General features: G+C 54.1%; 2 protein-coding genes across 3 annotated transcripts; one reads left to right on the plus strand and one right to left on the minus strand.

Moving 5' to 3' along the window:
- Positions 1-502: 502 nt before the first annotated feature.
- Nelfcd (negative elongation factor complex member C/D) lies at positions 503-11642 on the plus strand. 2 transcript variants are annotated; one of them, XM_050152871.1, is made up of 15 exons: positions 503-649; positions 3940-4055; positions 4255-4364; positions 5419-5528; positions 6488-6595; positions 7009-7161; positions 7319-7449; positions 7909-8074; positions 8438-8572; positions 8942-9081; positions 9930-10044; positions 10370-10465; positions 10542-10682; positions 10953-11082; positions 11167-11642. In XM_050152871.1, exons 1-15 carry the CDS (start codon positions 563-565, stop codon positions 11199-11201), a joined length of 1773 nt encoding a protein of 590 aa, XP_050008828.1. In that variant the 5' UTR covers positions 503-562; the 3' UTR covers positions 11202-11642. The 2 variants fall into 2 exon arrangements, with proteins under 2 accessions (XP_050008828.1, XP_050008829.1); XM_050152872.1 differs by having other exon boundaries at positions 518-649; positions 3943-4055.
- A 3-nt stretch (positions 11643-11645) lies between these two features.
- On the minus strand, positions 11646-22795 carry Ctsz (cathepsin Z). Its single transcript, XM_050152885.1, has 6 exons — positions 22557-22795; positions 21972-22135; positions 17472-17651; positions 13233-13383; positions 12813-12978; positions 11646-12050 (listed from the first exon to the last, which is right to left on the minus strand). The coding sequence occupies exons 1-6, from the start codon at positions 22703-22705 to the stop codon at positions 11940-11942; spliced, it is 921 nt and encodes a 306-aa protein (XP_050008842.1). The 5' UTR covers positions 22706-22795; the 3' UTR covers positions 11646-11939.
- Positions 22796-23836: the final 1041 nt, after the last annotated feature.

The raw sequence follows: 23836 nt of genomic DNA on the forward strand, positions 1-23836 counted from the left end.
TCGAAGGTCATTATTTGGGACCGCCGGCTACCTGCCAGGAATCCTCTCCAGGTACCGTCAGCCTTGCTCTCCAGAGGATCCTCTTTTCCAGGCCCAGTCATAACTTTTGTAGGCTGTAGGGCCTCCTCCACTGGGAGTACATTTTAAATCAAGCACCGCACCGGGTACTTTTTACCCCTGGTAAAGGAAATCAGAACATTTCCCTGGGCCCTAGACTCTGTCCCCAGTAGATGGATGCTGGTTGCACTGGCAAAGCTAAGCTGGCTGAAGGTTCAAGTTCTTCATAACAAATCGAGGCCAGGTGAGACCCTGTTTCAAAAACAAACAAACAAAAAAAAAAACCAGTAAACTATGGGAAATTTTCTCAAAAGCTCTGAGACTACACCATGAGTCCTGCTCTGAGGAACTCCTTCAAAGCGGTCCCTCATAGGCCACGCCCCCTTTGTAGCCACGCCCCTCAGCCAACTCCGCCCCGAGGGCCTGGCGGAGGCCGGCCCGGAACCACGCACGCGCATTTCGTGTGTCGCCTCCCGCGCACGCGCAGTAAGGACTCCCGGCAACTATGGCGGGCCCAGCGCCGGGTACAATTATGGCAGAAGACTACTTCGGGAATGCTCCGGAGTGGGGCGAAGAGGCGGACGGCGGCCAGGTGAGAGGGCAGTAGGCGTCCCGCCAGGAAGCCGCTTCTCTGCCCTGTGCTCGCGGCGCCCGCGCCGCCCAGACCCTGGTACCGGGGGGAGTGTGAACGCTGGGGTCTCTGCCGGCCCGCTGACCCCCTGACCCCCTGACCTCCGACCCGGGCCCAGCGGGGCAGGAGCTGCCCTGAGAGCTTCGGGTCGGTCCTGCTCCTTTGGTGGGGGGACTCAGTTTTCCCCTGCGCGATGACTCCTGGACCGATCCCCCTGCCAGGCGGCAGGACAGACCGACTCCAAGGGACCACAGTTATCAGAGAGTGAACATACTTAACTCCTCACTCCAGCATCCTGAGGGGCGTGGGGGGACTCGCTGGTGCTGGACAGACCGAACTTTCTTCTTTTCACTTATGGGTCGATTTCATCCATCCTTAGAGTACAGAACAGGAAGGATCTTGCAGCCCCAACTGTCCAGGGTTTGGGGGGAGATAGGGAAGTGCACAATTTGGTGTCCCAACAGAGACCATCCAGGTGTGTGGCTGACTTAAGCCTCGCAGGTACTTCTGGGAAGTGTGCAGGGAGCCTGGGAGTTTGCCTTTTCTACAGGAAGCAAGATGAGCTTTGAGTGGATGTAGGGGGCAGCGAGATATAACGTGTGAGGGAGAGGGGTTCCTGAAACTGGAAATCCTATTAGTTGGTGGAACAGGGGCTGACAGTCACCTGTCATATATTCCAGGGGTCCTGGAGAGCTGCTGACCAGAAGGCTTGTTTAAGACTCCTGACATCTCTTTGTGTGCTAGAACATCCTGCAGGCCACGGGCACTTTGTAGGGAGTCAGAGTTAGCTAAAATGAAGGCTAAGTGCTTTTGTGTGATATTTCATTTCATGGCTCTAGAGTTTGAACTGAGTGTTATCCCTAAGGGAAGTAAGGAGAAAGACTCAGAAACCAGCCCAGGGCCATAAAACAAAGACAGGAAGACATAAAATGATGCCTTTATGTCTCTTGTCTCTTGAGTGACTTAGTCACTGAGGTAGCCCTAATGGAAGAAAAAATGGAAGATGTGGGAGATGGCTCAGCAAGCAATGTGCTTGCCTGAATTCGGAGCCTGGAGCCCACACAGAAGCAAGACACACAGTGCTTGTCTGTGAGCCCAGCACTGGGAGAGTCCTGGAGCTCCCTTGCCAGGCACTCGAACCCAATTGGTAAACTGAGTCAACGAGAGGCCAGAAAGTGAGCTGGAGAATGACTGAATGGCACCTAGTCTTGACCTCGAACACGTATACACAGACAGCATACACACAAGAACACATGATAGACCACACAGACACAAGAGAGTACATTGTGGATTAGCTTGGTGGTGGGAGTGTTGCATTTTTTGTCCATGTTGAGGGTTAGGAGTGGCAGGGTCTGGCCTAGATCCCACTGGGTTTCAGCGACCTTGGTGTGGCCCGTTGGCCCCCCAGGAGTTCTCCCTGATGAGAGTGATGAGCTGCCGGGGTGCCCAGCCTGTGACATACGTGTCCTAAGATAGTTATGCGATGCAGCACATTGGTTGATGAGAATATAGTGCGGCGTGCAAACACTGGACACCTCTGCACACACGCACATCTGTCTCTTCTGACTGTGTTTGGAGGGGAGCAAGTCCAGAGAGCTGGAGGATAGCAGCGTGAACTGGGGCCCCTGAGTCCCGAGAGTGAGCCTGAGAGCAGGTTGGAGACAGGCACATGGACTAGTTGGGCTGCTGGTCACACATGGGGTGGCATAGGGTGCGACTGGACAGGTAGGCTACACAGAGTCATAGTAAAGAAGGTTCCCCTACCCCCACCCCTGAGAGATGGGAAACCAAGAGCTAGATCAGATCTGTGACTTGGTAAGGGTGGCATCAATGTGAAAGGTGATTTCAGGGGACGAAAAATGGAGGCATGCGGAGGTATTGCCACAGTAAGCATACAAGAAAGAAGGGCCAAACGGGACCCTTGTATGGGAGATGGAATCGGGGGTCTTGCCAGTAAGGTATGGGGGGAAGTGAGGGGAGGAGGAACTGAGGGTATTTCCAAGGCTTCTGGGGACAGGTGGGAGGAGTCCTTTATTAAAATAGTTTTGTGAGCAGATCTGTTTCCAGGGAAAGACAGGGTCAGCTGGTCTCCAGAGTTTGCAGTCCTGCTGGGATGTTGAGCGGACAGAATAGTGCTGCATGCTGGCATCTGGGGTGGGCACGACAGCGAACGGTCCAGGTGAAGCTGGAGACGTGTGGGCAGGTGCATGGCCTGGTGTCGGAGAAACGCTGTCGGTGGCAACAGGGTAGAAGCCTGGCACTATTGACATATATGAGCGGCTCTCAGGGTGAAGCCTGCATGCATTCTGAGAGAACATTCTGGTTCTGTCTGCCCCCAGCTCATTGCTCTCAGAGAGTCCAGGGCAGTGGAAGCCAACTTCCTGTGAAGAGCTACATAGAAAATACCTTAGGTTGTGTGGCGCTGTGCACGCTAGTTAACAACCAGATTAGGGAAAGTAGTCAAGGGTAACAGTATGTGACAAAGTGGATACAAGAGTGTTTCAATAAAACTTTATTTACAAGAACAGGAAGCGGGTTGAGTTTTTTTTTTTTTTTTTTTTTTTTTTTTTATTTCCTGGCCTGGCTCCTACCTTGTTATGTCAGCTACCTGGAATTTGGTCTCTTGGCTTGTGAGCGCCTTCCGCAGGGGAGCTTTGTCTTGTATGTTCTAGATTCCCAGACTCAATGCAGCCATCGCTACAGGGCTTCTGCTTGCTGTTATGACTGCTTTGCAGCTAGACAGACCTGGGGCCGCTCAGTCCACCATACCTCATAGTTGTTTGCCGGCCAAGCAGCTTGTGTGGGTTCAGCCCAAGTTTGTGTCTGGCTCTAGCCAGTTCTAAGAGTAACTTGGTGACTCCTACCCTCGGACTGACCACTTTATTGGTCTTTGTTGGAGAGCACTGGGTAGCAGTGTGGGGTAGCAGTGGTGACTGGCTGTTGAGCTGAATGTCAGTTGCTATTCTTGACCCTCCCATAGGTCAGCTTGTGGGATCCTCTCGAACTTTGGCGGGTGTGGCGTCATGAGCGCCTTTGTGTAAAAGAGGAGGCCGTGCACTGTGCACCCGGTTCACCACCGTGGGCCTGCTTGGTGTGGCCCCTGACCCTTTGAAGCTGCCGCTTGCCCAGCTCACACCATGGGGTTGTTGTAGCTGAGTCGGATGAAATCACGTGCGTGATTACCCGTCTTTATGGCGAGATGGCAGGGCACCCACGCTAGCGCACACCTCTCCGGCTCTTGCCTCTCGCAGCAGCAGGAAGATGATTCCGGAGGAGAGGATGATGCCGAGGTGCAGCAGGAGTGTCTGCACAAGTTTTCCACCCGGGACTACATCATGGAGCCCTCCATCTTCAACACGCTGAAGAGGTGTGTGAGCGCAGTGCACACTCGGGGGCTCAGGAGAGTTTTATGGTGCAAGGAATGTGCTCTTGGAGTGGAAGGTTTGAAGAGTCCCCTGGCACCTTGGAAGACCCTTACACTTGCCCATGCCTTCCTCCTGCCCGCCTGTTCACCCCGGCTCCTCTGTGGCCACTCATTGTAAAAGCCGCCATTTTGCTCTTCCCAGGTATTTCCAGGCAGGAGGGTCTCCAGAAAATGTCATCCAGCTCCTGTCTGAGAACTATACAGCGGTGGCCCAGACTGTGAACCTGTTGGCTGAGTGGCTCATTCAGACAGGTGCTTGAGAGGATGAGCCCTGTCCTGGCCGCTCATATCTCTCTCTCTCTCTCTCTCTCTCTCTCTCTCTCTCTCTCTCTGTGTACACTACAGGTGTGTGTGCATTGCATGTGTAGGTAGGCATATGGAGGCCCCAGCTTGTTTTGAGAGTCAACTTAGATTGCTTTATTACCTTACTTGTTAAAGTGGAGTGTCGGTCAACCCCAGGGCTTGCAGCTGTGGCTGCTCTCACTAGCAGCTTGCTCTGGGAATGCCCTGTCTCTGGTGTGTGAGTGGAATTCCTGGGGGGGCCACCATGCCTACCTGACTTTGGGTATCCGAATTCCGTTCCCCGTGTTCGCGTGGCAAGGACCTTTGGGTCCTTAGATGCTGATAAATTCTGAGCATTCTTGGTCTCTAAGATCCAAAGGCAGAGGATTGACCCCTCCCTGTGTGCCCAGCTCTGAGCTGTGAGTCAATCACTGGGTTAGCAGGTACCCTGTGACTGGAGTGCTCACTGACCTTCTTCCGCAGCCATAGAATTACAGCATCACAGTGTGTGTTCAGTGTTGCCTTTCAAGAGGCCTGTTATAGCCAGCGCTAAATTATGGGTAATTTCGGACTGGTTCGATGGTGGCCTTTAGCTAATATGATCAGAATAGAGCCTTACTGTAAATCCACTGAATTGGGGACAGCGACGTCACTCAAGCACTGTCCGGAAACAGCTGCCTCACCGCCGTCAGGGTGACGAGTCTGAGGGTGGCCCTTGGCTGCACCTGCTCTCTCCATGGGGACAGAGTGTACTCTCCAGCACCTCACCTGTCAGGTCTGGTCCTCTGTCTTTGAGATGTCCCTCTCCTGACCACACAGACAGAGTAGCCATCCCATAGACTCGTACTCGGTTCCTTTTACGGCCTTATCACTGAATAAATAGCTCTAGAAACTTTCTCAGGGGTCCAGAACCTTCGCACTGTTGTAGTTGGTAGCAGCTCTGCGACACCGGCAGGCTGGCCCTGCTGCTTCTGTGTATGGTGGGGGTAGAGGGGGCGTGGGTAAAGCTTCCTTTTTCTCCCAGGTGTTGAGCCAGTGCAGGTGCAGGAGACTGTGGAGAACCACCTCAAGAGTTTACTGATCAAGCATTTTGACCCTCGGAAGGCAGATTCTATCTTCACGGAAGAGGGAGAGGTGAGGGGGGTGCCTGACAGCACAGCCTGGGCCTTTGCCAGCCTCCTTGCTGTGTTCTCTTCTCAAGAGTGGGGTACTTAAGCCGGGCGATGGTGGCGCACGCCTTTAATCCCAGCACTTGGGAGGCAGAGGCAGGCGGATCTCTGTGAGTTCGAGACCAGCCTGGTCTACAAGAGCTAGTTCTGGGACAGGCTCCAAAACCACAGAGAAACCCTGTCTCGAAAAACCAAAAAAAAAAAAAAAAAAAAAAAAAAGAGTGGGGTACTTGATGGGAAGCTGCCAGTGGTGGGGCCAAGAGAAGGCCCATGGCCTCCTCCAACTCCTGGGTGCAGGTGTGGGGTTAGAAGCCTGGTAGGGGGTCCTCCAGGAAACACAGGAGGTCACAGTGCAGGTCTCGTCAAAAACGTATAGATGCTGTGGGGTACTGGGGGATCAGGCTGAGGGTGAGCTTCGAGGGCAGAGGGCAGGGTGGGAGGGAAGGTGTAGGAAACATCTCAGACTGTGCTGCAGCGCTCAGGCCTTCCCTCCGCAGCAGCAGCGGTCTCTAGTGACACTAGCTCAGACACTGGCAGAGCCCATGGCTCACACGGAAGCCAGAAGACATTTTCATGGGCAGAACCACCTGTGCCATCCCAGTTGCTTTTTTATCTCCTGCCAAGGGCATAGGGCTTGTAAGCATGAGGTACCCGGTGGGCCCAGGGATACATGGCCATGGACTTTTCACATGTCTCCCAGAAAGCATGTTTCTGCACCCTTCTGAGAAGTTCGGCAGGTCTTTCAAAAGCTGTGAGCAGGCACCCAGGAAGCCAGCCGTGCAGCTGACTGTATGACTGTAGCAAGGCCTGCTTCCCCAGAGCTAGGGACCCCCCCGGGGTCTCTTCCAGCTGCAGTGATTGCTTCTGCAGCACAGACTTCCCAGACTCAAGTGAGACCTTTGGCCTTGCCCTTGTTTCCGGCAGACCCCAGCGTGGCTTGAGCAGATGATTGCACACACCACATGGAGAGATCTGTTTTACAAGCTGGCTGAGGCCCATCCTGACTGCTTGATGCTCAACTTCACTGTGAAGGTAGGGCAAGTCCTAGAGCCCAGAAAAGAGGGGAAAAGAGGAGCTGCTCTGCTCTCTTCTTGGTAAAGCTTTTCTTGGTGGGCTTTTCATCCTTTCCCTTCCATCAGCCTCACACTGAGCAAAGGGAACAGAGAATTGGTATCCGTGCTTAGGTCGGCATCGACTGATTCAGGGTTAGACAGTGGGGTTTCGATTGTGTGTATCTGCTCAAGGGCCTCAGGCCAACACCAAGGCCCAGACGAGACTGTGAGTCTGGTTGAGCGAGCACGCACCTAGATGGTATCACAGCAGGAAGCACAGGAAAAGTTGGGGTTAAAGACCAGTGCTCACTTGGCTCACACAATTGACTGGCTAACCACTCTGAAAGGTGGGGCCCCCAGATGCTGACCCTTGGCTCTTGGGTTATATGGCAGCTCATTTCTGATGCGGGGTACCAAGGGGAGATCACCAGCGTGTCCACAGCCTGCCAACAGTTGGAGGTGTTCTCCAGAGTGCTTCGGACCTCTCTAGCCACAATCTTGGATGGAGGAGAAGAAAACCTTGAGAAACATCTTCCCGAGTTTGCAGTAAGCCCCTCTGAATATCAGCGGAAGGGGGCTACCCAGGGTCAGGCTCTGCAAGACCCCTCTCCGTAAAGTATCTCCAGGTCAGAGAGCCCTGGACAGAACCCTTCGTCTGCATTTATCACTGTGACCTGAACTCTGTCTCCCTGCCATCTTCTAGAAGATGGTGTGCCACGGGGAGCACACATACCTGTTCGCACAGGCCATGATGTCCGTGCTGGCCCAGGAGGAGCAGGGTGGCTCTGCAGTGCGCAGGGTCGCTCAAGAAGTCCAGCGCTTTGCCCAGGAGAAGTAAGAGATGTTCCTGCTTGCCTTGCTCTTTCTTCTTTTCCTCAGAAAGCCCAGCCTTAGTGTACAGCTCAGCCTCCAGCTCCATCAGGTTCCAGGCCAGTTCCCCCCGTGGGGCTGACGTGGGTATAGCTTCGGGCGCCCCGGCCGGTGGAGTGGCTCGTGTGCACTTGTGCTCGTGACAGCAGAGTAGCCCCGGCCTGGTCTCCAGTGCCCTGCTTGCTCATGGAGTCCAAGGCATTTCATCTTCTGCTGCCGAGGCTTCCCTGAGGAGGTGTGCAGGGTGTGTGACTCCCTCGTGGAGGTCACGGCTACTCACTGTAGCTGTTGTTCCCGGGGGTCAGTTGGTCAAGAGTGAATGGCAGGAATGCGGGCGAGCCCAGGGTCCTGCCCGCTCAGCATTGCACGTTTAAGGTGAAGGGAAGGGAAAAGCTGTTAGTAATGGAGTGGCTTTCCAACCAGAGGCCACGATGCCAGTCAGATCACGCTGGCCTTGGGCACGGCTGCCTCCTACCCTCGGGCCTGCCAAGCTCTCGGTGCCATGCTGTCCAGGGGAGCCCTGAATCCTGCGGACATCACGGTCTTGTTCAAGATGTTCACCAGCATGGACCCTCCTCCCGTGGAGCTCGTAAGCTGCCTCCGCTTCAGGGAGGCCAAGTGCCCCACACCAGGTGTCAGGGTGGTTTGGGGAGGCCTCTGAGTTCCCTCCTTCTCTTAAGGCCACGCATGCAGGTCTCAAACTAGGCCAGCTATCCTGCCTTAGCTTCCCTGAGTGCTGGGGGTCACAGGCATGGCTACACCTGACATTAAGTTCTCCTCCCAACCTCTCTGGCACTCCTGGAATTGAAGGCAGGGCCCATTGCATTCTGAGCAAGCGGTTCACCACAGGTGCATCTTATGCCCCCGTCAGCCTTCACCCTGTCAGAGCCCTACAGGTGGGTGATCAGGGCCTCCCTCCTGCCAGCCCACTCCTGAGTGTGCCTCTTCTTAGATCCGGGTGCCTGCCTTTTTGGACCTGTTTATGCAGTCACTATTCAAGCCAGGAGCCAAGATCAACCAGGACCACAAGCACAAGTACATCCACATCCTGGCTTACGCTGCTAGCGTGGTTGAGACCTGGAAGAAGGTACTGTCAGTGCCGAGAACCTGTGGGCTCAGACCAGTGGCCTCCTCGGCTCTGGCACCGTGTGGGGCTTTGGGTGCAAGAACTCTCCAGCCTGCCCAGCACTGGAAATGTCTTTACCACTGTGCACAAGATACTGAAAGAGCGCAGTGCCCTCAGGAATTGTGTGGCGTCTTTTCCTCTAGGACTGGCTAGTGGGATGAAACTTGCCTGTGCCTCCCATACTGCAGCCCTATGACCTGGTTTCTGTGGGCGATAGGACTGTAGTTTGACAGTTGACTTTTGAGTCTGCAGACAGGGAAGGGGCCATCCTGGGGTACCCTCCAGAAGGGCCACAGTCCCATCATCACTCAGCAGCTTTTATGGTTTCAGAACAAACGGGTGAGCATTGGCAAGGATGAGCTGAAGTCCACATCAAAGGCTGTAGAAACGGTCCACAATCTGTGCTGTAATGAGAACAAGGGGGCCTCGGAGCTGGTAGCCGAGCTGAGCACACTCTATCAGTGCATTAGGTGAGTGTCACACCGGTCCCCCATCCAATTTCTGGAGTGCCAGGCCTCACATCTCGATGGTTACAGTGTGAACTCTCACGGAGAGCAAGCAAGAGGAGCTTGGGTTGCTCATTCTTTTTTTCTTTTTTTGTCTTTGTTTTTTGAGACAGCCCTGGCTGTCATGGAACTAGCTCTTGTAAACCAGGCTCGCCTCGAACTCACAGAGATCTGCCTGCCTCTGCCTCCGTGCACCACCACTGCCTGGCGGGGTGGATCCTTCTTAACACACATGGAGAGCTTAAGCAACCGTGACAGTTTGTGTGCTCTTCAGGTGCTTTGTGGCCAAAAATGTGTTCAGCAGGCCCTCAGTGAGTAGAGAAAGGCATCCAGAATTAGAAAAACGGGCTTAAAGAATGGGTTCATTTGTAGTAAGACTGTGAAGCCAGCAGGCATTGCCTGGACGGAGTGATTCGTGATTAAGTACACAGTGCATCTCGGGAACTGCATCCTCTCAGGCTCTCGCCTCTTGCCCGGTTCCTGGGGACAAAGAAAGCATCTGAAATAACAGTAGCCGTGAGCAGGGTCTGCCGGGCGCCATGCTCTGCTTTGATGATTTTTCCTTTGTGATTTAGCGGAGTGGTTTGAAGGAGCGAGAATCAAATCCCTCCTGAGAGGAGGAGCTGGTCTCATCAAACCAGTTCTGCCCTGCAGAAGTGCGAGCCTGCAGGGCAGAGTGAGGGAGAGTCGCTGTGTCCCCAGACTTTGTTCTTGCTTTCCAGCCCTTTATTGTTCCTTAGCTTGGCTCACCCTCCTTCCCCACCCCGCCCCCACTGGTAGTCAAAGGAAGCCTGTACCTTGTCTGCCTGCAGGTTCCCAGTGGTGGCGATGGGTGTTCTGAAATGGGTAGACTGGACAGTGTCAGAACCGAGATACTTCCAGCTGCAGACTGATCACACGCCGGTTCACCTGGCCTTGTTGGATGAGGTGAGAGGCAGAAGGGCCACTTCTGAGGTACACAGTGGTCTGTGTCTTAGACCTTTGTCCTGACGTGAGGGTAGTAGATGCTCTCTTCAGAGCTGGTGGCCTGTGTCCCGCCTCCCATGAGGCTATCTTTTTAAGGACCTAGTTTCAGTGACTGTAGATGTGTTTATCCAGTGTTATCAGAAGGGAAGCCTAGAAGCTGACAAGTGCTGTCCCCATCAGTGGTAAGCCCCCTCGGGTGGCTGTGACAGTCCCGTGCATTCCCTGTGTGCTGCCAGTAAGCCCAGAGAGGCCAGCAGGTGCCTCAGTGACGCTCGTTTGTCCACAGATCAGCACCTGCCACCAGCTCCTGCACCCCCAGGTTCTGCAGCTGCTTGTTAAGCTTTTTGAGACCGAACACTCCCAGCTAGACGTGATGGAGCAGGTGAGCTGTGTCTCGGGTTGTTGGGGCTGGGAGAGTTCCAGTTCTGACCTGCTCTCCTGGCCTTGCTCTTCCATAGCTCGAGTTAAAAAAGACCCTGCTGGACAGGATGGTGCACCTGCTGAGCCGTGGCTACGTGCTTCCTGTGGTCAGCTACATCCGCAGATGTCTAGAGAAGCTGGACACCGACATCTCACTGATTCGGTACTTTGTCACTGAGGTCAGTAGTACCCTCCTTCCACTAGCCCAGCCCTTCTGGCCTGATGTCATTCTGAGATCAATGGCAGTCATGGTGACACTGATGATTTATTAGGTTCGCCCCACCTGTGGGACCTCTGCTGGGTCCCCTGCATTACATTCTGTGGCTTGCGGTTGGAAGCTGGGGAGTCTCTGGGGAGGCCCTGATGGTGGGAGAGCCATGTCACACCGCCTGTGCCAAGTGCTGTGTCCCCACACCAGCACTGCGGTGACCCTGAGGTCTCCCCGCTAGGTTCTGGACGTCATTGCCCCGCCATACACCTCAGACTTTGTACAGCTATTCCTCCCCATCTTGGAAAACGACAGCATCGCGGGTACCATCAAAGCGGAGGGCGAGCACGACCCCGTGACCGAGTTCATTGGTAAGGCCCCTAAATGTCCTTTTGCCATGCTGCCCCCCTCACTCCTCCCCTGCTCTAACCCGGTGGCCCCGTGTTCCCGCACAGCCCATTGCAAGTCTAACTTTATCGTGGTGAACTGAGACCCCCCAGAGCTTGAGAAGAACCTGCCGGGCCAGGCTCAGGACTAGAGGACTGGATCAGGAAGCTGCTTATGAAGACTCAGCCTCCCGGAAGGAAGGAGGGTCTGCTGGGAGGGAGCAGGCAGCTTTTCTCAAAAAGCCTGTGTTGGCAGTGCCCAGGAGAAGCTGCTGTGCTGGACGCCCCTCTGTTGTCAGTGTGGCCCCTGCACCGCATGTCACGTGCAGGAGTCGGGTGTGCACCTATCCGGAGAAACCCAGTAGGCCTGGGGTAGTGAGGATCCAGAGCGGGGACGCCTCCATGAGTCACTTTTAGGGTTTATGTAAGCTTTCTACCAATGACCCAGGTGGCTGGGTGTTTTACTGTTTTAATTTGCCAAGAGTAATGATGAGCTGGGTGGGTGTTTCGTGCTATTCCCATGTAAATAAAGTGCACAGACCGAGTGCTCGGTGAGCTAGATCCTTTATTTACCGCGTAGGCAGTCTGGGATTGTCCTCCCTTCAGACCTCAGAACTGCTCTAGACCATAGCTGTCTTCTCCAGGTGGCTGAAGGCAGGGCTCTGGTCCTGAGGGCCACAATGAGGTGCGGTTCCTCCTTTACCATCTCTTCTCGGGATGGCTTCTGCAGCCCACACTCTGCTCCTCATGGCCACAGGCACCGTTTCTAGCTGTTCAGTGTCCAGTGTTGATAACCACCCATCCCTGCCATGGTTTCCAACGTTGCCTCCAGAGACGGCGACTTAAACAATGGGATCCCCGTACGTGCAGGCCTCCTCAATGGCCAGGTTGTAGCTGCCACCCGCGCCTCCCTTGTAGGTGCTGGTTACGATCCTCATCCAGCCCCTCTCACCCTGTAAGGAGCAAGAACTCGGCATTAGTGCCTCAGGACACGGCCCCCTGCTCACCCTCTGTGCTGTAGAACTCCGGTCTGGACAAAGCTCTGACTTGGTTCTCTGAGCAGTTCTTAGCATAAGGACTCTCCGCAGGCAGCTAGACAATCTAAGAACGTGACTGTCTCCCTATTAATACCTGGCTTGTGGCCATTCAGTAGACGTGGCTGACACTTTGTCACCTCCACGTCTTCCCCGTGGCCTCTTCCGGAGTATTCCTGTGTCTTTATTGAGCAACAGTCAAAACTGTGTCCTAAAACCACAAGCTGCAGGTTTCCTGCCTTGGACTTTTTGTTGTTGTTTTTCAAGACAAGGTTTCTCTGTAGCTTTGGAACCTGTCCTGGAACTAGCTCTTATAAACCAGGCTGGCTGTGAATTCAGAGATCCGCCTGCCTCTGCCTCCCAAGTGCTGGGATTAAAGGCGTGGGCCACCACCACCCGGCTCCCTTGGACTTTTGACCTAACTCAAACAAGTATTCCTGAAAAACATGAAGCATCGCTACCATCAGGACCACTTGGCCCCAGCCCTGGCCGTGGGGTAGTTTGGGGAGGAGCCACTGGCTGCTAAGCACTGGTGATGCACAGGACAGTAGCAGCCCTACACAGCTCAGACCTCAGAAGTTGCTTGTGTCCTGGTGAGACACAAGCCAGCCCTCCACTCCGCTGCCGCTGCCGGGGAGAGGCGCAGATTCTGGTCTGACCTTCAAAAAGGGAACTACTTACCCAGGGTTCGCCCCATGAATTGCGGACAATCCAGTACTCGGTTCCGTCACTGCTGATGCCCCAGCCCGTCACGGAGATGATGTGGTTGATAACTGTCTGGTCCTGGTGCTCGGCATAGATGCCTCCAGTGTAGTTCACCATCTTCTCCGTCACCATTATCCCGCAGCTGAGAGAGCCCACCGGTTAGCGATGGGAGAAGCAATCGGCGCTTGTGGTGGCACCTGGCTTACAGTAGTGAGTCCTGCCTGGTGACCCCACCAACACCCCCACTCACCACAGCCAGGGCCTTCTCTACCTAACTACACAGAAGTTCCCTGTTACTGGCAAAGTGGAGCTCAAGCTGGGGGTCAAAGTGGCCAGGGGGAAGGGTGAACAAGACACAGTTGCACGTAGGTGCACAGACCCAGACCTCTCCCTTACCTGATGGGACCATTGGTGTAGATCTCTGCCATCATCTTCTCCCTACCCGACAGGGAGCCATAGTCACCCACTCTCCAGAGGGTGTAATTCTGGATGGGATGGCACTCTTTGAATTCGGTGCAGGTCCCACACTGGTTAAATTTGTCACATTCTAGAACACAAGAAGTCAGCATGACACCGTCTCCTCATTAGCCCACTAATGAAGCCAGCCCCATCCTCTCCACTTTTCTAATTTAGCCCGCCATTCATTAGCTGATAGCGGAAGCCCTCCAGGTGCCGCTTGATTATGCGTCTCTCAGCTACAGGCATGGGGAAACCTCCACCAGGCCGGGGCAGAACAGAAAGAACACACTTTGATTAGTGCATGCTAGGCACTCTGACGTGGCCCTTCCCTTCTCCGTTAAAGGCTGGGAGAGGACCTCACAGCATGCTGTAATTGAAAACCCAGTGCAATCACTATTAAAATGTAACCAGATGATTGCACTGCTGGCTAGTGACTAAGGAGGCCAAAATACTTGATTTAAAGAAATGTGTCCTCTTGTTACTTGGCTTGAGAAATATCAGAATCCGGTTTAAGGAATAGCCAAAGCCATCCCAAGGAGTAGGAACATTCATGGAGGTGTCTCAATACCTCAAATTACACTACAGAGCTATAGTGACAAAGACTGGTGCTGGCGTAGAAACAAGACAGACAGACAAAGCAGAGAACCTGGAAATAACTGGCAAAGCTCTGCCCCTTAAACTCAAGACAAAGGAGCAAAAACATACATTGGGGAAAAAAGCCTATTCAACCAAGGGTGCTGGGAAAACTAGATATCCACCTAAGAAAAATAAAGTTAGAGCCATACTTTTCATCCTGCACAAAAATCAGTTCCCATCGGATCAAAGACCTTAACCTAAAACCCGAAACACAAAGTTCTAGACAAAAATACAGGGAATAAATACCCCTCAAGATGCTAGGGTAGCTAGAACTTTCTGAATAGAACGCCAATAGCACAGGAGTTGGCCCCAAATAACAGACGAGACACTGGAAAAGAAAACGTTTCCGTATAGCAGAGGAAACATTCAGCAGAGCACACAGGCCAGAAGTGGGGAGAACCTTTGCCAGCCCCATTCCAGACACGGCTGGAATCTAGAACTTACAAAGAATCACAGATAAATACCAGCGAACGGCTACACGAAACATAAACTGTCAAAACTGAATTTAAAGGCGGTCTGGACATGGTGGCACACACCTTTTTTGTTTGTTTGTTTGGTTGGTTTTTGTTATTTGTTTTTGAGCCGGTTTCTCTGTGCAACCCTGGCTCTCCTGGAACTCTGTAGACCAGGCTGGTCTTGAACTCACAGAGCTTCTCCTCCCTCTGCCTCCAGGTGTTGGGATTAAAGGTAGCATACATTAATTCTCACTCAGGAGACAGGAAGGTGGATCAATGAGTTTGAGGCCTGGTCTACACAGCAAGTTCCAGAATAGCCAAGGCTATTACAGTGAGCACTGTCTCAAACAGGGAAAAAGAAAAAAGTTAAACATCCCTAGTCATCAAGCCGTCAGAGAAATGCAAATTAAAACTACTTTGAGAAACTACCTCATCCTGGTCAGAATGACTATCATCAAGAAATCTGACCACAAATGTTGGAGAGGAATTTTGGGGAAAAAAGGAACCCTTATTTATGGCTGGTGGGGTTCAAATTAATACGGCCATTATGGAAATCAGCTTGGAAATTGCTCAAAAATTAAAAATAGAGCTAGCATATGGCCCGGCTGCTTCACCCCTGCGGACATACCCTGAGCGCTGAACGCCCTACCGTAGAGATGCTTGCGTGTCCACGCTTATTGCTGCTTTATTCGGCCGCAGCAGCAAAGAGCTGGAGTCAAACCCCTGTCCATCAGCAGATGAACGGATAACGAAAACCTGGCACATGTAAAACAAACACTATTCCGCAGAAAAATGAAATCACAATATTTGCAGAATGAATGGACTTAGCATTTATAAAGCGAAGTGGCCCAAATTCAGAAAGAAAAAAATCCCTGTTCACCTTCGTATGCAGATCCTAGCCCATATGTACACGTGTGTGCAGGTACACAAGAGCACTCGTGTGTAACGTGGGAAGGACAAGTAAAAAGGGCAAATGCTAGTGACATCACATCTATAAGATGTTCCATATAAGTTTTTTGAATAGCCTTTCAAGGAATCACATGTTGGTTTTTCTTTTTGAATTTTCCAGACAGGGTTTCTCTGCCTCTGCCTCCCAAGTGTAAGGATTAAAGGTGTGCCCCAGAATCACGTGGTGGAATCAAGATTTTCTGAATGCAATGATGTGCCCTGGATGGGCAGTGTCCCCACGTGATTTCACGAGGGCCTGTTGCCTCACTGGGGGATCTGAATTGTAAATTATGCTTTGTGTTGAACACCCCTGCAGAATGCCAAACTTGTATTCATTAAGCAAGAATTGTAGTTATCCACATAACAGAATGTGAAGGTTGCTGAAAGTATGTTGATAATAATCGTAGTTTTAGAATTTCTGAGATGCCTGGGAATAGGGCTTTTATCGCACCGAAACTCAAAGAGGCACATACTGGGAATCTGAAAATACTCAGAAACCTGCACGTATCCGCTGTATGTTATAAATTCTAAAATATATGACTGTTGCTGAATAAATGTACTTTGTTTTAAAAAAAATTAGGGAAAAGAATTAGGTCTGAGGGCTGGAGAAATCGGTCAGTCAAGTGCCTGCCACTGCAATCCCGGGGAACTGATCTCAGAGAGGCTCAGCACCCGCACCACGTCAGCGAGATGGGGCTGGTCTGGAATCCAAGACCGGGCCGTGAAGCAATGCAGGTCTCTCTAGTCCACTTGCCAGCCAGGCTAACAAAATGGATGCACTCCAGACTCAGAGGACAAGATGGAGCGCAGAGGAGGACACCCGTGAGGCTGACCTCAGTCCAGACCCTTCCCCAGGGCAGTAAACTCCTGGAGAATGACATCATCAGTTCATTTTGTCCCTCAGGCGTCACTGCTCAGTGTGAGGTACGCCAGCAACATGGCGGCCTTCATTTGTTCCTCTAAGAGGGGACTGTTGAGTGGTTCTGATGAACCCAACCACCTGTGAGTCTGGAGGGGACCAGAGGGACCTAGCCTCAGCTGGATGACACCAGTTTGGAAGTGGAGGAGAGATAGGACCCCAGGAACATTCCACAAAGCAGTCCCTGGCCTCTACCCTGAATCTGTTCCCATCCAGGACAATGAACTCAGCCAATTAGGTCAGAGAATTCTTTCAATTCTTTGGGAGTGAGGCGGTAGGGTCCATGAGGTAGCTAGACAAGGGGACACCATCCACAGGGGTGTTGTAAAGTGACCAACTGCCCTCCAGGTACCTGAGTCCCCAGAACATCCTGCCGCAGCCATGAGGGATGTTTATGGATCTGAGTCCCCCAGAGCATCTTGCTCTAGCCATGAGGGACCAACTGCCCTCTAAGCACCTTCTGAGTCGTCGTCCCTGCCCCCAGCATCCTGCTGTAGCCACGAGAGCATTCTAAGGATCAAAGTTTACAGCCAGGAAGGATGGATTTGAGTTTCCTTTTCTTTGGTTTCCAAGGAAAGCAGCACAAAGGGACGTGCCAACCATAGGTTTCCGGGCCAGCAGCTCTGTCCATGTCCAGGACTGTCCAGGACTGCTGGGCCAGGAAGCAGCTGGTGCTCCATTTCAGCTGGGCAGGTTAACTTGCAGCTCAGAAAGCAGCCCCACCACCTGCTCTCTGCTCCAGACCAAGGGAAAGAGACACTTCCTCCCATCGGGGGCCTGCTTGGCCCCTTATAAAAGGCCCATAAAACCACCCAAATGCCAGGTATGAGAACTCACACACGCACACATCCAGTCCTGGCTACAGGGGTGTGGCTCTGCTTATATATTTACTTTCAATACTGGAGACTGAGCCTCCTCATGGACGGCAGGCAAGCGCCATCACTGAGCTACTTCTCCAGCCTGGAGTGCTCTTCTGGTGTCTCTCCATGCTGACTCAGCAGGGACCATGGGTTCCAGCTTCCTGCTACCCTAACCCCAGCCCACCAGGTTCGAGTGACATCAGACCATCCAGCTCTTCCTGGGGGCTGCATTCTCCACCCCCACCCTCCAGCATCCCAGCCAGTATGACAGACGTGGGATCCTCGGCTCCCGGCCACTCTCCCTTGAAAGAGAAAAAAAGACCGTGTACATCAGTGTGGGGGCGCAGGCAGGGCCTACCCTGGTCCTTGGCCTGGTAGTTGTTGCAGGTCTCATCGGGGATGCCATGCTTATGGGCATAGGCCCACACTGGAAGGTCATTGCCGCCCTCGCAGGAGCCAGCGTTGCCACAGTCGATGACGTTCTGCACGGAAAGCATGGTGGAGGGCCACGCGCCTTTCCTCTTGATGTTGATGCGGTCTGCAAAAGTCAGCACGCTGGTCAGCACCGCCCAGTTCCCCCAATGCTGTAAGGCTCTCTGCCTGCTGCTCCCTCTGTGGTGCAGGCCTCAGCTCAACTGTGGCTTCAGGGACATGCTCTGGTCTTCCTAGGGCACTGTGAGGCCTGTGTGTGTCTGTAAGTGTCACAAGGCAGGGCCAGATCCCACGGAGCTACAGTATGGCAGCAAAGCCACCTGTGTGAGGAGGCTAGTGACTAGTCACTGACCACACGGAGAGGCGGGCATGGGCATCTCCAGGGAAAATGGCAGCCTAGGGAGCCAAACACCAGCGCGCAGTGCTCATGTGTTGGTCCCACACACTGAGGGGCAGCTAGGATCATCACAACATCCACCAGGGCAGGGCTGACCTGCGTCCTGCAAAGCCTCCTTGCTCTTCACCCTCAGGCTACACACACAGCCCACAGCAGATGCTACCCCCTTCCCCAGCCTCACCTGCTCTTCCCCAAGCAAAGCCTATCCTTGTTTTCCCTCCGTCCTACAGACTTCAGCCCTGGGTCACCTCCCCTACTCTCCCACTCTGGTCCTGCTCCACAAGGTTGCCATCTAACAGCACAGAACCTTCTAGAACCACCCCTCACATGCCCTGCACATACACCCTTGATGACTTCAGAGAGCATGTCACGGAAATACTCAAAAGCAGACCACCTTGTCCCATCACCATTTAGACCCACTCCTGTGCCACAACAGAAAGCTGCCCAAGGCCACGGGCCCACCCTTCCCGTCTTGTTTCCCTGATTTGGCTCCCTGTAGCCTTCTTTCCTCTACATTCCCATCAGGAGTGCACCTCTCAATGAGGGGCATCCCCAAGCGCACAGACCTGCCCTTCCCGGAGTCCAACCCAGGGTCCCAGGACTTTACGCCTTGCCTCAGCAGCGCGAGGTGGGGTTCACCACTGCTTATGTGCTTATGTCTCTTTGGCCTCCCAAGCTGCTCTTGCCAAGGTCCCTAGCTCGACATCACCCATCCATCCTAACCCCTCTTCACCCACACGAGACTGTCTCTTTCAGAGGGGCAGCAGAGGAGCCACTCCGCCCTTCTGGAAGTGCCTGGGCTGTCTCTTTTACATTCAACCTTAGCAGTGTTTCTTGAGGCTTGCTGAGAGCCCTTTTCTCCTGTTCTCTGTTCTCTCCCTTCTCACGTCAGTGGCCGGCTGGATAGCCTCAGGCCTGGCGTCCCCTACCTCTGCCGCAATGTCTAGCTTCAACCTGACCAACTACGTGGCTCCAGAATTTGCAGGCTCCTTGGGATGACCCTTCTACACAATCCACTCTGCCTCTTCTAACTTGGCACCCTTTTCATCCTCAGAGTTCCAGTCCCACCTTCTGTGCGCTGTATGCTGTGCAAACTGTAGACGCAAGCCAGCAGGAGCAAGCTCTATTCTGTGGACTTGTACCGCAGCACAGGGGGCAAGATGATGGGCAAGCAGAACAGCACTGCCAGGCGACGTTCTGGGGAGCACCCAGGGGCTGAGGTATCAGGTACATAGTGCAGTCTGGCAAATGTCCATCCATGGTGGTCTGGATGAGAACGGGGCCCCGCAGCAGCCTCAAGTCTCTAGAGGGTGGACTGTTGGGGGAAGGTGTAGGACATGTGGCCTTGATGGAGGAGGTGTGTCACTGGGGCTGTGCTTTGAGATTTCAGAAGACCACACCAAGCCCAGGTCTCTCTGCCTCACGCTTGTGGACCAGAGGCCTCAGCAACTGCCCCAGCCCATGCCTGCTCTCACGCTCTCCACCATGATGGTCACTGACTTCCTCTCTGAAACGCTAAGCAAGTCCCCAGCAAGTGCTTCCCGAGTTGCCTTAGTCATGGTGTCTCTTCACAGCAACAGAACAACGACTAAGATGCCATCCAAGGAGAGAAGCGTGAGGACCTGAGGAGAGTCTTGCACATGACGGTACCTAGGCCTCAACTGCCGGTGTGGACACGAGGGAGGAGCCAGACTTCCAGCCAGAGGTCAGAGAAGGCCCTTGTCATTGATGGTCTCAAGTATGGAAATATGATGGGACTAGGGTTTAACAGGCATATTCTGGAAATCTCTTGCCCGAGACCAGCAGGAGTCAGGGTGCTGGGAAAGACAACACCTAGTTCCTCCATAAGGGCTGCTGGGAGAGTTCGGAGGAGCGACAGATGAGTCAGATAACCCCTAAGCTTTTTCCGGAATATCCTCAGGGGAAGGCGGCCTTGTTGGCGGCTGAGAAGGGGAGGATGGCCTGCACATCTGGGCCTGGAGGCAGCAGGAATGCAGGCCAGAGGGTAGCAGCAGACGGATACAAAAGTGAGTCTAGGCAAAGATCAAAACTGGGAACACAAGCCGGATGGTGGCGCTGCACACTTTTAATCCCAGCACTCGGGAAGCAGAGGCAGGCGGATCTCTGTGAGTTCAAGGCCAGCCTGGTCTACAGAGTGAGTTCCAGGACAGCTAGGACTGTTAGAGAAACCCTATCTTGAAACAAACAAACAACTGGGAACACAGACTTCAGAAGTGTGGGAAGCAGTGAAGTCAAGGAGTAGGGAAGGTTGGTAGCAAGGAGGCTGGTAGGGAGGGGGGCTGGTAGCGAGGGGAAGTAGGGAGGGGCTGGTAGGGGGAGGGGAGGGGCCAGTAGGGAGGGGGCCGGTAGGGAGGGGAGCTGGTAGGGGCTTGTAGGGCGAAGAAAGGAAGTGTGGCTCAGTGAGGGCCTCGCTTCACCCCAATGGGAGGAGGCCCGGACACAGACTCATGAGTCTCAAAAGTGACAAGAGGTAGAGTGGAAGTGGGAAGCTCGGAGAACCCAACGGGAGCAAGCGGTGGGACAGTGAGAGGTGGGTGGGACCAAGGGGCTCTTGGTCACGGCTGGAAGTGACTGATGAAGGGAAGGAGAGGGCCTCCAGTGATGAGGACAGGTGGCCTCATAGAGAGAAGCTTGGATGCTTAACTGCCCAGAGATGGGAAAGACAAACTGGTTCCATTGCCGCCCTGCTGGCACACGGCCAGGGACCTGTGGATGTCCCTTTTTAGTGCGACACAGAAAAAGTGGAAGCAAGGCCTTGACAACCGATGAAGATGTCAGAGATCAGGAAGAATGGATGAAACAGCCATTTTCCCAGAGCTGTTCCACTCTAGTGATGGGGAAGATGCAGCCTCAGGCAGGCCCAGGCCCATCTAAGAGGCCTAAGACCCAATGGCCTCCAGCCATCTCCCTGCGCCCCAGCAATGTCCTGCACCCCCATGTACCTCACTCCACTGACCTTTTCTGCTCCCCATCACCCTCACCCCACCCTGCACTCTGCTGAGGTCTTTTCACTTCCCCAACACCAGCCCTGCGACCTCACCCTAAATGCTCTCGACTTTGCTCGGCTCCACAGCCATGGGCCTTCCCCACACACCTTGCCCCCTTGACAAGCCCCTCTTGACCTTCCTATGCCGAACCTTCTCAGGCCACCTTCCTCTTCCTCCTTCTCAAGGGTCAGCAATACATTCCCGACCCCAGAGGTGACTCTACGAAGGGCCACAGCTACACCTGGCTGGCTCTGTCAAGAACTCCTTGCCCTGAAGAAAGAGTCCAAGCTGAAGGGCTGAACCCCGGCTGTCACTCTTCTCACAATGGAGTCTTCTGGGTGGGCAGGTGAGAGGCCTACATAAATAAGCTCCCCACAGGCACAAGGGCAGCCATTTCACCCCGGGCTCTACCTACAGCAGGCCAGACCAGAAAGACACAAATCACGTCACGTGAGAGGTCACTGCCCCATCTCACTCCCAGCCAGGAGAGTTGCTTCCCATTGGCTTCCAGGGGCCACCGCTGTGGCAAAGCTGAGTCTATTCGCTCCAGGCAAAATGGCACTTCCGGCTCCTGCCTGCTTCCTCTTCCAAGGAAGGACACAGCAGCCCTCCGACTGTGTGGACTTCAGTGGGGCTATCTCTTCCTTCTGCACCTTCTTCTTGCCTCTGTGGTGGCCAGGCTAAGATTTAACTTGTTCATCTCAAACACTGACCGCAGTTTCACTTCCCTGACCTAGTAGGGCCTCAGCTCAGTGACTGTGAAAGGCTGCTTCTATCTCAGTGGCTGAAGTCACAAGGCCTGGGGGAGGGAGGGTACCCAGGAGTCATTTGTCATGGGTTCCAGTTCCAGCCAGCCCCACAGAGGCCCTAAGTGGGCCCACAGGAGAGAACGGCAGAAAGGTAGTCACACCACTCTGTGAGCTGTGGCCATCATGGCCCACCTGAAGGCAACCTGGGTGGTGAAGAGCAGCCACGCACCTGGCCCTGCCCAGGGCTTATCGTGGAGCTCCGGGCTACCCACCTGCCATGGCGCTGGTGCTCCCGTGGGCCCAGCAGGAGCCACAGTACTGTGGGATGTGCTGGTTCCTGGTGACGCTGACGTAGTTGACACCGTCCACATTTCTCCAGTCCCAGCTCTTGGGGATGTCCGATGGGGACAGGTACTCGTGCGGCCGAGGATAAGTCCTGGGAAGAGGCAACCAGCATGGAGATCAACCCTGGAACACCTAGGGCCTCCCCTCCCCCACCAGGGCCACAGACCCAGCCAGGCAGTGCCCTAGGGACCTTCTTCCCTTTTCCAAAATGTAAGCGTTTCAGGGCTCGATCCTTCACCACCAGAAAAGCCACCACGACTGGAAGCTGACGGTGACTGAGCATGACTTCAACACCCTAGTGCTCACCAACTATGGACAGAGACGTGAGGCCTGCCCAACCTAGCAAACACCAAAGCTCCCGGCTATGAAAATCATCCCAAAAGGAAGGGATGAGATTTCCCAGGCCTAAGGAGGCAGGGTGGACCAGAGAGAAGCAAGGTCCCAGGTGGCAGGGGGCGCGCGCCTGGCCCAGAACTGTACCCTCTTCCTCCCCAGGCACAGCCCGCGCCCACCTGCGCCCCAGCTGGGCCAGCTGATCCCCGCGAAGGGGCCGGTAGCAGGTCTGGCCCGGGCGGAAGTAGAGGCTGGCCCGCGCCGCGCCCGCCAGCAACAGCATCAGCAGCACCAGCCGCAGCTGCAGCACCGACCCCGACGACGCCATGCTCCTGCTCCTCGGCCTGCTTGGACCCTGGATCACGCGCCGGACCTTCGACCCCTTGACCTGACCTGCGACCCACGCGCTCAGGCCACCCCGCCCGGTCCTTTAGGAGGCGCCCAAGTTAGACACACCCCAGAGGCGGGGCCTTCCCGTTGCTCCTGCCCCGGCCCCGCCCGGCAGCCCCCAGGGCAGAATCTGCTCCCCGAGGATCAGCGGGATCAGCACAACTTGGAGTCACACAACCAGACTCGGACCTGACAGTGTCACCAGTCACTGTGATCGCATGGGGACTCACTGAACACAGTTGAAAAAACTTACTCTCCAGAGACCCAGGCATCGTGGGGCAGGCTGTGGCTCTGCATGCTTCCAGGCAGATTCTTCTGCCTCCCGGTCTGGAGTGATGGTGCAGTCGTAGGCTAGGCCTCCTCTAGGAGCGCACAAGAGATCCCCCAAGTCTCAAAGAACGAGGTATGAGTCATCCCCAGCGTTAGACCCTAGCCTGGTTTTCTGAACCCCACTCCCCAAAAGGTCCAGGCTCTCCTTCAGAGAGAGGAGAAGGCATGATCCTTCTAGACTTAGTTGTAAAGGAAATTTTCACTTGGCATATATATCATGATTCTGGGAAAGGGTCCCAATAACCAGACTCTTCCAAGATGAGGAACCGAGAGAGAAGCGGGACCCGGATCTAGGTTTTGTAATCGCAGAATTTCCCGTTCCTCCTATGCCCCATGAGTTATAGTCAGCAGCACCAGGCCACAACGCCATCTCCTTTTTCCGTAAGAAAAATCCCCTAGGATTTTATCTCAGGGTCTCTCCAGGTGGAGATGGTGACGTTCCCAGTGACCAGCCAGGATACTCCTTGCCTGCCCTTGATGGCAATCAGAAATCAACATGGCTGCTTTGCTGCCTGCCTTTCCAGAAGCTGCTGGATCCCTCCTGCCAGAGTAGAACAAGGTCTCGCAGGCAGATTTGCGGCTCCCCAATAGTGCAGTAGTTTGGGGCCCTGTCCCTATAAAGTGGTCGCTGGGGCACACAGCATGAACACAGGGACCTGTCTGTTGCTAGCCGTCATCTTGGGAAGTCACGGTGACCTTCCTCCTCCTCGAGGAGGTAGATGGGACAAGATGAAGGAGG

Source organism: Alexandromys fortis, unplaced genomic scaffold (assembly GCF_014885135.2).
Source record: "Alexandromys fortis isolate MF-2015 unplaced genomic scaffold, M_Fortis_MF-2015_v1.1 scaffold_81, whole genome shotgun sequence".
NCBI lineage: Eukaryota > Metazoa > Chordata > Mammalia > Rodentia > Cricetidae > Alexandromys > Alexandromys fortis.